This window comes from Oncorhynchus tshawytscha, linkage group LG25, assembly GCF_018296145.1.
Source record: "Oncorhynchus tshawytscha isolate Ot180627B linkage group LG25, Otsh_v2.0, whole genome shotgun sequence".
Lineage (NCBI taxonomy): Eukaryota > Metazoa > Chordata > Actinopteri > Salmoniformes > Salmonidae > Oncorhynchus > Oncorhynchus tshawytscha.
Window position 1 is genome coordinate 18,993,253 of NC_056453.1, and position 13,689 is coordinate 19,006,941.

The following is a 13,689-nucleotide window of genomic DNA, read 5'->3' on the forward strand; positions in this document are numbered from 1 at the left end:
TACTGGAGGCCAGGAGCGCTGAGCCAGCACCATCCGTCAAGTCCTGGCTGGATGCCCACTCTAGCCCGGGGAGCTGGAATAGGGCGCACCGGGCTATGAATGCGCACTGGAGACATCGTGCGCATCTCTGCATGACACGGTGCCTGACCAGTCACATGCTCCCCACGGTAAGCATGAGGAGTTGGCTCAGGTCTGAACCCTGACTCAGCCACTCTCCTCGTGTGCCACCCCCCACAAAATCTTTTTGGAGCTGCATCTCGGGTTTCCGTGCTAGCCGTGTCCCCTTGTATCGTCGCCGTTTCTCTTTCGCTGTTTCCACCTGTTTCCATGGCAGGGTCTTGTCCCCTGCTCTAACCTCCTCCCAGGACCAGGATGTCCACTCTCTCTTTTCTCCCGGGCCCAGGATCCCTGCTCCTCGTGAACACGCTGTTTGGTCCTTTTTTGGTTGGTAGTTCTGTAACGATCGTCGTATGAAGGAGTGGACCAAAACGCAGCGTAGTAAGTGTTCGTGATAAATTTAATTCTCAAAATACTCAAAAATAACAGAGAGGGAAAACCGAAACAGTCCTGTCAGTCCTGAAGACACTAAACAGAAAACAACTACCCACAAAACCCAAACGAAAAAGGACAACTTATATATGATCCCCAATCAGAGACAACGATAGACAGCTGCCTCTGTTTGGAACCACACCAACATAGAAATAAATAAACTAGAATGCCCACCCTAGTCACACCCTGGCCTAACCAAAATAGAGAATAAAAACCTTTCTATGGCCAGGGCATGACACTATACATCTGTTGGTCACCTTAAAATGAAAAAGTAGGGTTGTAGATCAGAAAACCATTCAAATTGCCATTGACAAAAATGCAATTGTGTTTGTTGTCCGTAGCTTATGCCTGCCCATAGCACAACCCCACTGCCACCATGGGGCACTCTGGTCACAACGTTGACATCAGCAAACCACTCACTCACATGATGCAATACAGCTGTCTGCTATCTGCCAAGTGCAGTTGAAACCGGGATTCATCTGTGAAGAGCACACTTCTCCAGAGTGCCATTGGCCATCAAAGGTGAGCATTTACCCACTGAAGTTGGTTACGATGCCGAACTCCAGTCAGATCAAGACCATGGTGAGGACGACGATCATGCAGATGAGCTTCCCTGAGACGATTTCTGACAGTTTGTGCCGAAATTCTTTGGTTGTGCAAACCCACAGTTTCATCAGCAGTCATCTGGGTGGCTGGTGAAGAAGCCGGATGTGGAGGTCCTGGAATGGCATGGCTTAGTTACATGTGGTCTGTGGTTGTGAGGCTGGTTGGACGTACTGCCAAATTCTTTAAAAGAACGTTGGAGGCGGTTTATAGAAGATAATAATTAAATAATTAAATAAACAATCAACTCGGGCAACAGCTCTGGTGGTTATTCCTGCAGTCAGCACGCTCCCTCAAAACTTTAGACATCTGTGGCATTGTGTTGTTTGACAAAACTGCACATGTTAGAGTGACCTTTTATTGTCGTCGGCACAAGGTGCACCTGTGTAATGATCATGCTGTTTAATCAGCTTCTTGATGTTCCACACCTGTCAGGTGGATGGATTATTTTGGCAAAGGAAAAATTATTGGTAAAATGTGGGATATAAACAAACATTTCAGAAAAATAAGCATTTTGTCCGTCTGGAAAATTTCAGGGGGTCTTTTATTTCAGCTTATGAAACATAGGACCAACACCTTACATGTTGCATTTATGTTTTTGTTCAGTATTAAAAAACGGCTGGATTGGGCCTTTTAAGTTTACTGTGAACCACAAGCAACCGAGAGCATGCATTGAATTGCATGCAGTTCAGCTCTCTGTAGAGTTGGTGGTATATTTTGCAACATCATAGCTTCCCTATTGAAATGATGTGGCAACCATAGAACACTATAAAAGCATACTATTTCCTAAACTGGCCAGAAAACCCATTCTGGAAATAGATAAGGATCCCTTAACCTTGGGCATCCTACTGGGACATATTGAAATGTTTCTCTTACATCCAAGTATGTTAGTCCTCCCCTTTATATCATGCCTGGGCTTTTGTATACGCTGGTTTTCTGTTTTCCTCCTCGGGCTCTTCAGTAAACATATTGCGTAAGGTCAACACGGGGCTGAAGCGGCGAGGTTTACTCTACCTCCCTATGAACAGGGAGGATGCTTATTGAGACAAACAGCAGCTGTATTTGGGTCCACCCTTCTCTCAAGAGAAGTGTGTGTGTGTACGTGCGTGTGTGTGTGTCCCTCCCCCACTTCTCTGATTTATATGGCTCCAGTGAGTCACCTATGAAGGTATCTGATTGGACAAGGCTGTTGTTCAGCTGTCTGCCACCTCCCCTTCACCCCTCTCACACACACACAAACCTTGTATATCACGGAGACCCCCACCCGCTCCATCCTGCAATGCGATGACCTCTTCCATTTCTTTATCATCTTTGACAAAATATTAGATCTCTGACATCCAGTTGCAGTCCTTGCTGACAGAGAGATGTTATGTGGAGGAACTCAGGATGTGGTTAGTTTGAGACGATCATGCATCAGGACATAATAATAGCCCAGTAACAACTTGTTCTGTCCCCATGCTAGTGTCCTTTCTGTGACCGAGTGGGACTAAAGTAGACAACCCTACCCAGTCAGGTGGTCCTGAACCTGTGTGTGTGTGTGTGTGTGTGTGTGTGTGTGTGTGTGTGTGTGTGTGTGTGTGTGTGTGTGTGTGTGTGTGTGTGTGTGTGTGTGTGTGCGTGTGTGTGTGTGTGTGTGTGTGTGTGTGTGTGTGTGTGTGTGTGCGTGCGTGCGTGCATGAGGGAGAGAGAGCACAAAGAGAGCGCAGAGTGAGTGCAGAGTGAGTGCAGAGTGAGTTCAATACCAACAGGTGGTAGGAAATAACACCCAGACCTGTGCCGCTGTGTGTGTGCAGGCCCAGCGTGCCACAGAGCAGGGCTGATGGTGTGATTGAAACCAGGGTCTGCTCTTGGCAGGTCACATGTTCTCATTCTAAAAGAGAGTCACAGGCACGCGCACAGACACACACACATTACCACTCCTCCCCTCTCCTGGCTCTGTCCCTTTGTTAACCTCAGGCTCTGCTTCTCCAGATAACATCGTCTCTAACAGCTAAACCAATCAAGGCTCGGTTCACTATCACTTCAGCCAATCAGGGCTGTGTTCACTGTAAAGTGGCCATGTTAATCTCTGCCCACTGCAGAGTAGCACCTCAGGGCTAAGTGTTTCACTAGGTGACAGTGACAGAAGGGCAGTGTGTGAATACTGATGTTATACAATGGAACGGATATGGACTGCGTTGTACAGAGCAATGTGCAGTGGTGTCGCACGTAGGCAGTTCTCAGACAGCCACATACTGTACACACATTCACATCTCTCTCAGTAATACACAACCCTGCAAAAGTCCAATGAATGTTATGTTTGAATCTCTGGAAATATTTAAAGATATGAACAGACTTACGTCTCAAAATCCTTCAATTCGAAACCCTCTTTGCCAGTATCTTGTGGTGTGTCAGGTTTCAGTCCTCTGTCTCTCTGCGTGTGATTAAACTGCCTCCTGTGTGGTTCTCTGTAGTGAACCACATCAAGTTCTCATCCCCTCCCTCCCTCTCTCCTCCCTTCTCTCTCTCTCTCTCTCTCTCTCTCTCTCTCTCTCTCTCCTCTCTCTCCTCCCCTTCTCTCTCTTCTCTCTTCTCTCTCTCTCTCCTCTCTCTCTCTCTCTCTCTCTCTCTCTCTCTCTCTCTCATTCTCTCTCTCTCTCTCTCTCTCTCTCTCTCTCTCTCTCTCTCTCTCCAGTGAACCATGGGAAGTTTCCTAAGCAGGAGGACTCGTATGCGTTCGAGGAGGACAGCAGCAGTGACAGTCTGTCTCCAGAGCAACACCACAGTGATGAGTCCCAGGGGTCCGCATGCCCCTCCTCTGAGGCCATGGGCAGCACCCCCTCCTCCTCCTCATCACCAGCCCTCACTAGCCCTAAACAGGTAATACTCCTCCTCCTCATCACCAGCCCTCACTAGCCCTAAACAGGTAATACTCCTCCTCCTCATCACCAGCCCTCACTAGCCCTAAACAGGTAATACTCCTCCTCCTCATCACCAGCCCTCACTAGCCCTAAACAGGTAATACTCCTCCTCCTCATCACCAGCCCTCACTAGCCCTAAACAGGTAATACTCCTCCTCCTCATCACCAGCCCTCACTAGCCCTAAACAGGTAATACTCCTCCATCATCCTTACCTCTCACCTTACCCAAATAGGTCCATCGTCCTCTCATTTCCCCTCCATCACCACTTCCCTCTTCTCCTCCTCCTTACCTCTCGCCTTACCCAAATAGGTCCATCGTCCTCTCATTTCCCCTCCATCACCACTTCCCTCTTCTCCTCCTCCTCCTTACCTCTCGCCTTACCCAAATAGGTCCATCGTCCTCTCATTTCCCCTCCATCACCACTTCCCTCTTCTCCTCCTCCTTACCTCTCGCCTTACCCAAATAGGTCCATCGTCCTCTCATTTCCCCTCCATCACCACTTCCCTCTTCTCCTCCTCCTCCTCCTCCTTACCTCTCGCCTTACCCAAATAGGTCCATCATCCTCTCATTTCCCCTCCATCACCACTTCCCTCTTCTCCTCCTCCTCCTCCTTCTTGATAATGTATCATAACATAAACTATCCTCCATGAGTAAACACACTATGAACAATAGGTGCACCAAAGTCTGCCCTATGCGTTCACAAACATACCCCAGTCAGTTATGCGGTAATGACTCAATTCAAGCAGGGAGCCAGGTTAAGTCTGCCATCTTGTGGTGGCTGGGAGAACTACAGTGTTCTGCCCTGGGTTCTCTTGTGACCGTTGGAACATGTGTGACTGCTCTTTGGCACGTGTCACATTCCTCTATGCCAGTCTGTCTGTCTCACACAGACACAGTACGTTGAAGGCTACTGCTTCCTGTGTTTTATCATCTCAGTGACTTCCTGCATTCTGCACCACTCTCCCCTCACCGTGTGGACAGAGATGATGACATCATTCCCAACGGTCACTGGAAGCTTCTGCCATAAACCGTTTTTATTTGAAGTGTTTACCAAAAGTCAGCTTGGGCTTAGTACCTAATTCCTCTTTTCAAATGATTTAATTTACATGTTTTATATAAACCAATACATTTTCTTTGAATTCATCTTATTGTTTTATGGTGGGCCAACCACTGGATGTAGTTGACATTTCCTGTATTCATCTCTTCCTACTGACTCCCTGTCTGCATTTGTGTTCCAGGGGTGTCAGAACAGGGACCCGTCTGATCAGAGCAAGGAAGATGGCTTGTCTGCGGCTAACAATGGGCTTTCTGCCACCCCACCCATACCTGTCCCTGCCATAGTCAAGGTAGGAACAAACACTTTCCTGTCGTACTGACCTCTTCATAGCCAAGACGATGCATCCCATTAGAGAGCTTCAGCTTGTATTGCGTATATTGTATGTTCTCACTATTTATCCCATTGGTTCTACAGTCCAAGATATCTGACAAAAACCGCCACAAGAAGCCCAAAGACGTGAAGCCCAAGGTGAAGAAGCTGAAGTACCACCAGTACATCCCTCCGGACCAGAAGCCCGAGAAGTCTCCCCCTCCCATGGACTCAGCCTACGCCAGGCTACTGCAGCAACAACAGCTCTTCCTACAGCTGCAGATCCTCAGCCAGCAGAAACACGCGCACACACACTCCCAGCATACACACTCCCAACACACACAGGCCCATGCACATCAACGGCAGCCTAGTTTCAGCTACCAGCCCCTGCACCAGCCAGTCCAAGCCCAAAAGTGAGTACCCTGGATAGGGAGATGGTCTAACTCTAACCCCATGTCTCAGATCTGACCTTCAATGTATGACCTTCAATGTACATTCTGTACATTGAAGGTCAGATCTGAGACGTGGGGTTAGAGTTAGACCATGAATGTTGAATGTTCCATAATATTGTAATTTTTTAAATCTTTATCTCACGAAAATCGAATGTTTTCCTATCTTTAGACAATCCAGTGAGCAGCTGACGGTGGGTAGCTCCAGTATTACTACTAACATGATCAACAGCAGCTCCTCGTCTCCAGTTAAGACCACATACTCTGGTCAAACCAGCATCTCACCAGTCAAACCTGGTCCTCTGCCACCTAACCTGGATGACCTGAAGGTAGGTACTCTGTCCATAAAGCGAGGGATATATTCTTTATTACGGGTTGGAAAAAGGACTCATATACTGTAAGTGTAAGATTTTCAAAATGCAAGCATCTAATGTCTTTCCTTTACCCCTCTATCCGTGGCTATATCTCTCTCTCCCTTCATCTTACAGGTGTCAGAGCTCAGGCAGCAGCTTCGTATCCGGGGCATGCCCGTCTCAGGCACCAAGACAGCCCTCATTGAGAGACTCCGCCCCTTTAAGGACCCCACCTCAAGCCCCTCGCATTCAGGCTCCAATGACATCACCACGGTCACCTTCCCTGTCACCCCCACGGGGTCCCTGTCCTCCTACCAGTCCCCCTCCTCATCCAGTGCCCTCTCCCAGGGGGGATATTACCCTTACCCCAGCACCTCCTCCACCCCACCCATTTCCCCCGCTTCCTCAGACCTCTCCCGTAGCGGCTCGCTCCCAGACAGCTTCAGCGACGTGCCCATGTCCTCTCCTCCACAGTTTGGCCTCCAGCCGTCCCCGGCCCAGCTCAGCTCTGAAGAAGGCCTGGGGGGAGGGGGTCTGAGTGGGGCAGGACTACGGGGAGGGGAAGGTGGAGGGATGGAGGGTCTGGAGGCAGAGAAGGATAAGATGTTGGTGGAGAAACAAAAAGTGATCGAGGAGCTGACGTGGAAGCTGCACCAGGAACAGAGACAGGTGGGTAAACGCACTGTTCAACTCAATAAAATGTTATTGTCCTTAAAGGGCCATTCAAGGCTAAGCTTACCTACTGTTAACACCCTGTTTCACAATAGGTGGAGGAGCTCAAGATGCAGCTGCACAAGAGGAAGCGTTGCCATGGCGCCACACATGAGGGTGTCCCGGCTCCGTCCCAGCCCCATCACCTGCATCTACAGCAATCCCCCTCGCTGATGGGGCAGCACTTCTTTGGAGTGACTGTCAAACAGGAGCCCATGTCCCTCTCCTCCAGCTGCCCCCTCTCCTCCCCCAAGCACCTGAAGAGTCCTCCAGGAAGCTGCATGGAGGGGATGGGCCACTGCGGTGCCTCCCTGACCAATATGGGGGGCCCTGGTGGGCAACGATGCCTGGACTCAGTCCCCTCCTCTGGAAGTCCCTCTGGCATGTCTGCCTTCCTCAGCCCCCAGTGCTCTCCTCAAGACTCGCCCATCGCCAAGACCTCCAGCAGCTCCCAGCCTTCCTCCCCCAACAACCCCTACCTGCTGTCACCGCCGCTGGGCAGAGACGGCTGTAGCCACTCCCTCAACCAGACCAGCACCAGGCCCCGCAACATGCAGGTAGGCCTAAGGCAGAGCGCTTGTTATGAGTCTTTCCAAGAGACAATGGTCTACATGTACTTTATATGTTGGCTCTAAAATGTTCTTTATATTGTGTCCGTTGTAACTCTGTTCACATGATTATTGATTGATAGCTTGGTGGTCATGATAATGATGTATTCCCTCCGAACAGATTCAGCAGAAGAATGGAGGACAGGCTGTGAACTGCTCCTATCCCTCTGACCAGAGAGGCCTTCAGTCAGTGTTCCCCAACTCGACCGACAACGGCCTGATCCACAGGGTCAACACTAAGGCTAAGAACCCAAACATGCAGCAGAAGGCAAGAGCTATTATTCTGTCTAAACTTGGTCTGTAGCGGTTGAACATGGTTGTGTCACATGACTGGGTATCCACCATCACATTCACTTAACCATTTTTCTGCTTTCCATTCATTTGTTGCTTCTCTCTAAAACTTCCATCATGAGGTTCATGGTACTACTCTTCACAACTTAGCAGTTCGGATTCAAGCAGATCTCTCCGATGAGCTAGCTAGCTCATTTCACAAGAACTCCACAGCCCAAACTTTTTTTTTAAGCATCTTGTTTTTATCAGGATGCATAGAGGTTTTCTTACATATAAGTTACCACACTATATTAAAATTCTAGCTCCATTTTCTTATCAGTAATACAACTTTTTCGCCTATTTTTTCATATAGATGGCAATATTGCCCTCTCCCCGGCACGTTGGCCAAAAGTGCCCAGTCTCAACCCCGGCCTTCTGTAGCTCAGATTCAACTGCATTCGACTCTAGACAGCCCCCTTGCTATGAGGATGCAGTCAAGCAGGTAAACTAAATTATACACCCGAACTCTGCTCCTGATCATGGCCGGCCAACTCAATTTGTTTTGTTGTTGTAACCTCTGTGGTGTCGCTTCGATTCCCGCCTTCTATCTAACTTCCTTCCTTCCTTCTCTCTCTCTCTCTCTCTCTCACCTGCTTTGCACCTCTTTGTTCATCCATCCATTGCTTCATCCATCCCACATTTTGCACCCTTGACCAAGTTTGACTGGGTTTCTTCAGAGCTGACTGCTTTGTGGTTGTGTCATTTTGAATTGTGGTTGCCCCAAGTGCCGTATAGAACATTGTAACAAATATATCAATATCATAATGTTCAAATCTTCATCATGAAACATTATCATTGATAGCATTAAAAATCCCCAACATGGTGCTAAAACTGGGGACATGTTTTTCAGATTTGTATTTTTTTTTACAAGGTGTTGATAAAGTACGAATGTATTGTTAATCACATTCTTATTTATTTTTTTAGCAACTGACTAGGAGTCAGCAGATGGATGAGCTTTTGGATGTGCTCATAGAGAGTGGAGGTGAGTGAACTGATTCCGAATCAGTCTCAATGTGTACGATGTATATAATGTGTAGTCTTAGAAATTGGAAGGTGATATAGCTGTCAGTGCATGTTGTTGCCATGGTTATGAATGAGCAATGGCTTTGTAACTGCAAGCAATTTAGTTTCAATCCTCTACATAAGGTACTAGTCAGTTTGCCTCCCTACATACCATCCATCACCGCTTAGTTAAGTAACTCCAGATTTCCCTCTTACATGGGTATTAAATCACACTCTGTGCTGTGACTCCCCCTCCCCCCATCCTCTTCTCTTCAAGAGATGCCAGCTAACGCCAGAGAAGAGAGGGAGAGGTCCTCTGTAACCAAAGTTGTGCCTCACATTACAGTTTCCCCTGGAACCACCTGCCTCGCCGTCCCAAAGTTCAACCAAAGACACTACGAACACCTGCCCCCCTCCCAGCTCAACTATGACCACACAGCCAATCACATTGCAGACAGCCACCTGGAGAACCTGCTGGGAAGCCCCCTAGGCCGAGGGGGCGAGGTCGCCCTTCTCAAGATGGCTGCCGAGGAAGCAGGGGAGGGGGAGGAGAGGGGTGATGGACCTGAGGGCTACCCCAGCACCAATCACCACCACCACCACCCTCACCAACACCCCCACCAGGACAAACTTCTCCCCAACAGGGACCTGATGGAAACGCCAACGCCTCTATCTGCCATCCACCCCATCAACGCCAAAGTGTCATCCGTGACCGAGGTGCAGGGGATGGTCGGCATGACTTTCAGCGAGTCGCCGTGGGAGACGATGGAATGGCTGGACCTGACGCCCCCAAGCTCGGCTACGGGGTTCAACTCCGTCCCGGCCGCTGGGCCAAGCATTTTCAACACAGAGTTCCTGGATGTCACAGACATCAACCTGAATACAGCCATGGACCTTCATCTAGAGCACTGGTGAAACACCAGAGACTAGCTATGGAGCAGCTAGCCACTATCAGCTATCCACTAGCTGGCTAGGTACCTACAACAACAAAAAACACAGCAGACGACTAGCTAGCTACTAGCTAGCTACCTAGAAAACACGAGACTATAGTGTCTAGCTAGCTCCCCAAAAGACAAAGGAGACTAGCTAGCAACTAGCATCCAGCTAGCAAAAAAATTGCTGGGTTAGATACTGACCAGAGACACTGACCAGCAACTAAAAACACACAGCAGGAGACCAGCTGAAGATTTCACACCAAATTCGGCTTGGTCCCAACACTGGTTCCAGAAAACCTTACAATGGAATTTTAAGTGCAACGATTTACCAAAGAACACAAGCAGAATCACACAGAAATGCCATATAGTTTGTTGATAACGAGCATTGAAACATTTTTTTTTTTTTACATGATCTTTGTCTTCTTGGACAATGATGCGCACAACTACCGAAGCAGTATTACTCTGGATAGATCCATGACGGATGTTCATTAAATGAATGCTATGGACGAAAAAATATTCCAACGTTGCCTTATGAGAAGTCTATAGGATTTATGCAAGTAGTTTCTTACAGTTGTAAGTGCTATGCCACCTAGACTTGAAGACACATATTTCGACAAGCAATGTATTATTTGTGAAGAGAGTGTCTATGTTTGTATTACTGGAAACCAAAAGAAGACAAGCTTAATTGGATGAAATCGAATGCCAAATTTGTAAATATTATATGGTTACTGACAGAGGCAAGTTTCGGTCTGCATAATTGTCAGTGGTGTGGGAGAGGAAACTTTAGAAACTATCACAAAGTCAAATGTATCATTTTAGTGTGTAGTTTGATATTTTCAATGTAAATGTTAAAAATCTCACATTTTGCGCCTTTGATTATTAGCCTAGAAGATTGTCACACTTTGCTTAAGCCTAGAATTTATTTGCAGGGAAAGCATTTAGTTTGCCATTTCATGCAAGTGCTCGCGTAGGTTTCTTCTCACGCTGAACTGGTATATTTATTCACAATATTATATTAAGATTAATACTTAGCTTTAGTCTGAAAACCCATTTGTCACAGTTTCGATAAAAGGGGCAGTGTCTTCAGATGCAGTAATGCATGGATTGTAGGAAGAGACAGCAATATTTCACTCAGTTTGTGCCTTAAATACTTCACAATAAGAATCTCTTGGCATTTCAAAAATGAAGCATTTCCTGTCTATGTCCCCTCACACCAAACAATGTAGCCATTACTTGGGCCACACAAAGCATTTACAATAATTCAAGACCTGGTACTCTACAGTGCATGGTTCACCACTTTTATCACACTGCTTTGATAAATCATATTACATTTTTAGTGCAAGGCTCCAGCTTTTTAGTCACAGCCAGGAAGTCTGAAGTATGGCAAGAAAATCAGTCTAAATTTCATCTCTATTTTTTTATTTTTCGTTATCTACAATAAATTGTTTTGTATTTGAGCTTTGGAAAATTCACCAGTTTATATATTAGTGAGCATCACTTAGTTATTTATTTTTTCATTTTTTATTTTATTTATACGTTGATAGAGTATATTTATTTTTGACATTCCTTTATGATAAAAATGGGATTCTTGATTTACAAACTCGTATGCCGCTGTTTTGATCTTGCATTGTTCTTCCCAAAACGTTGAAAAAAGATGCCTGTTTGAAATGGTATATGAATTGAACCAAATCATTTACAAAGAAAAATATATTTTCTAAAAACAGTGTTGTCAGTTTTCCATGGAGAACCAACATGATATAAAAAGTACTGCATATATGCAGAGTAAATATCCATTCTTACCAGCACTTGTGAATATCAAAATGTAATATATACAGAGTTTTGATTATCCTGTGAATCTAGCAGAGAATAATCCGTGTTCAATATGTTACATAAAGTATGTGTAACCTTTCTACAAACGTGGTACTAAAGCCACCATTACACGCTGCAGAGGTTTGGGGTAGGATCTGTACAATGATTTTTGAATCCGGAAGGAAAAACATGTTGAAAATACAAGTTTACTGAAATGTATTCATGAAAACTGTGAATATAGCTCAAATAACTACCCATCTGCAATAGATGTATATGACGTCTATGGCTAAACTAAATGGGACCGTTCTTGTAAGGACACAAATTGAGATGTTAGAACAAGTAAGCATAACTATGGGTATGATTTGAATCATGTGACTACCAGATTGACTGAGATTTTGTGATGACACTGAAATGGGGAAGAACTTTCAAAACATTAACTCAGACTTAGTCTAGCCATCTGTCAGATTCGGTTCAGTATTATTGTTATTTTGACCAAAGTGAGGTCATTTCCCTCAAATGCTCTTTAAAAAATGTGTGTTTTAAGTAGAAGACCCTTATTCCCTGTTACTTCTGAAGTAAGCCGTGGCACCCTTGTGTATAGGTTTTCTGTGGTTGCAACCACCCATGTCACCCCAGATGAGTCAAGCCATGTGTTTTTTTTTTTTTTTTTTTTACATACATACATACACACAACACACACACACACACACACACACACGAGTATACAAAACATTAACACCTGCTCTTTCCCTGACAGACTGACCAGGTGAATCCAGGTGGAAGATATGATCCCTTATAGATGTCACTTGTTCAGTGTAGATGAAGGGAAGAAAACAGGTTAAGCCCTGAGACATGGATTGTGTGTGTGTGCCATTCATAAGGGGAATGGGCAAGACAAAAGATTTAAGTGCCTTTGAACGGGGTATGTGCCAGACGCACCGGTTTGTGTCAAGAACTGCAACCACGCCGGGTTTTTCACACTCAACAGTTTCCCATGTGTATCAAGAATGGTCCACCACCCAAAGGACATCCAGCCAAATTGACACAACTGTGATAAGCATTGGAGTCAACATCCCTGTGAAACACTTACCTTGTAAAAACAAATAACCAATACAAGCACAGAAGACAATACATGCTCCCTATGTCCTCACTCGGCCATTGAGCATTTCCAACATTGATGCCAGGTAATGTGCCCCTACAGCAGCTTTACCTAATGTTGAGGGGTGATTTTCCTTTCTCTCTCTTTTTAATTTTTTTTTTTAAAATCAAATTTTTTACATCTGACAAAAAGCTTCCTTGTTGCTTGGCCACTGAACAGCTTTACCATGTAAACCAATGTGTCCACACCACTGCATTGTTGTAGAAGAGAAAGCAATAAACTGAAACACCAATAATCAATGTTTCTATGTTGTACCTTTGTCTATGATGACAGACAGATCACCCAGGTTCACAATACAGCATTTGTATTTCCTCATTGTGAACTTTATTTTTTTTTATACCCTTGATAAAGATACAATATAATACTCATTGCCATTTATCTTCTTATAATCTAATATCAACATTCTAATAAATTGCAATTTATACATGTACTCCTCCATAATATATTCACCAAGTAGCCATAAGTGTTCCACATCCACAGAACACATGGGTGGACCACCAATAAAATCTTTTCACCCACCCTTTAGTTGAAAATAGCAAATGCTTCTCCAGAGGGATGGAACATTTGGAACAACGCAGATAGAAATGGAATGAATAAAGCCGACTCGATCCCATGCACCACACAACAGGGAATCAGATCAGGTCTATGTAGTACTTTTCTATCTGAATGTTCTGTAACGTTCCATGCTCCTGGATCAGCTGCATATGTAAGCAACATTTCTGTACTGACCCGACATATTTCCAAGGGGGCATTTTCATGAAGCACAATCAATGAGATAGCCAGCTACCTTTTCTAAACGTTCAGGAACAACTGTGGACTTCTCAAGTTCTTAAAAAGACATCACATACAGTAACCTTGGAGTTACATCTGAAAGTTTGTCGAAGTTCTCTGGCAAACACATTGACCATCCTTGG

The 13,689-nt window shown here is 45.5% G+C and overlaps 1 protein-coding gene across 6 annotated transcripts in view; it reads left to right on the forward strand.

The window, feature by feature from the left end:
* myocd (myocardin) overlaps nt 1-12,289 on the forward strand; it is a 141,787-nt gene extending 129,498 nt beyond the window's left edge. For 3 of the 6 annotated variants that reach the window (XM_024401449.2, XM_042306074.1, XM_042306076.1), the window contains 10 exons: nt 3,827-4,011; nt 5,292-5,399; nt 5,525-5,832; nt 6,041-6,197; nt 6,357-6,890; nt 6,989-7,489; nt 7,662-7,808; nt 8,184-8,312; nt 8,795-8,852; nt 9,150-12,289. In XM_024401449.2, the coding sequence (XP_024257217.1) occupies nt 3,827-4,011; nt 5,292-5,399; nt 5,525-5,832; nt 6,041-6,197; nt 6,357-6,890; nt 6,989-7,489; nt 7,662-7,808; nt 8,184-8,312; nt 8,795-8,852; nt 9,150-9,787 (2,765 nt within the window). In that variant the 3' untranslated portion in view covers nt 9,788-12,289. The remainder of the gene's footprint in view (nt 1-3,826; nt 4,012-5,291; nt 5,400-5,524; nt 5,833-6,040; nt 6,198-6,356; nt 6,891-6,988; nt 7,490-7,661; nt 7,809-8,183; nt 8,313-8,794; nt 8,853-9,149) is intronic. The other 3 variants (XM_042306073.1, XM_042306075.1, XM_042306077.1) reach the window with 3 other exon arrangements.
* The last annotated feature ends 1,400 nt before the right edge of the window (nt 12,290-13,689 follow it).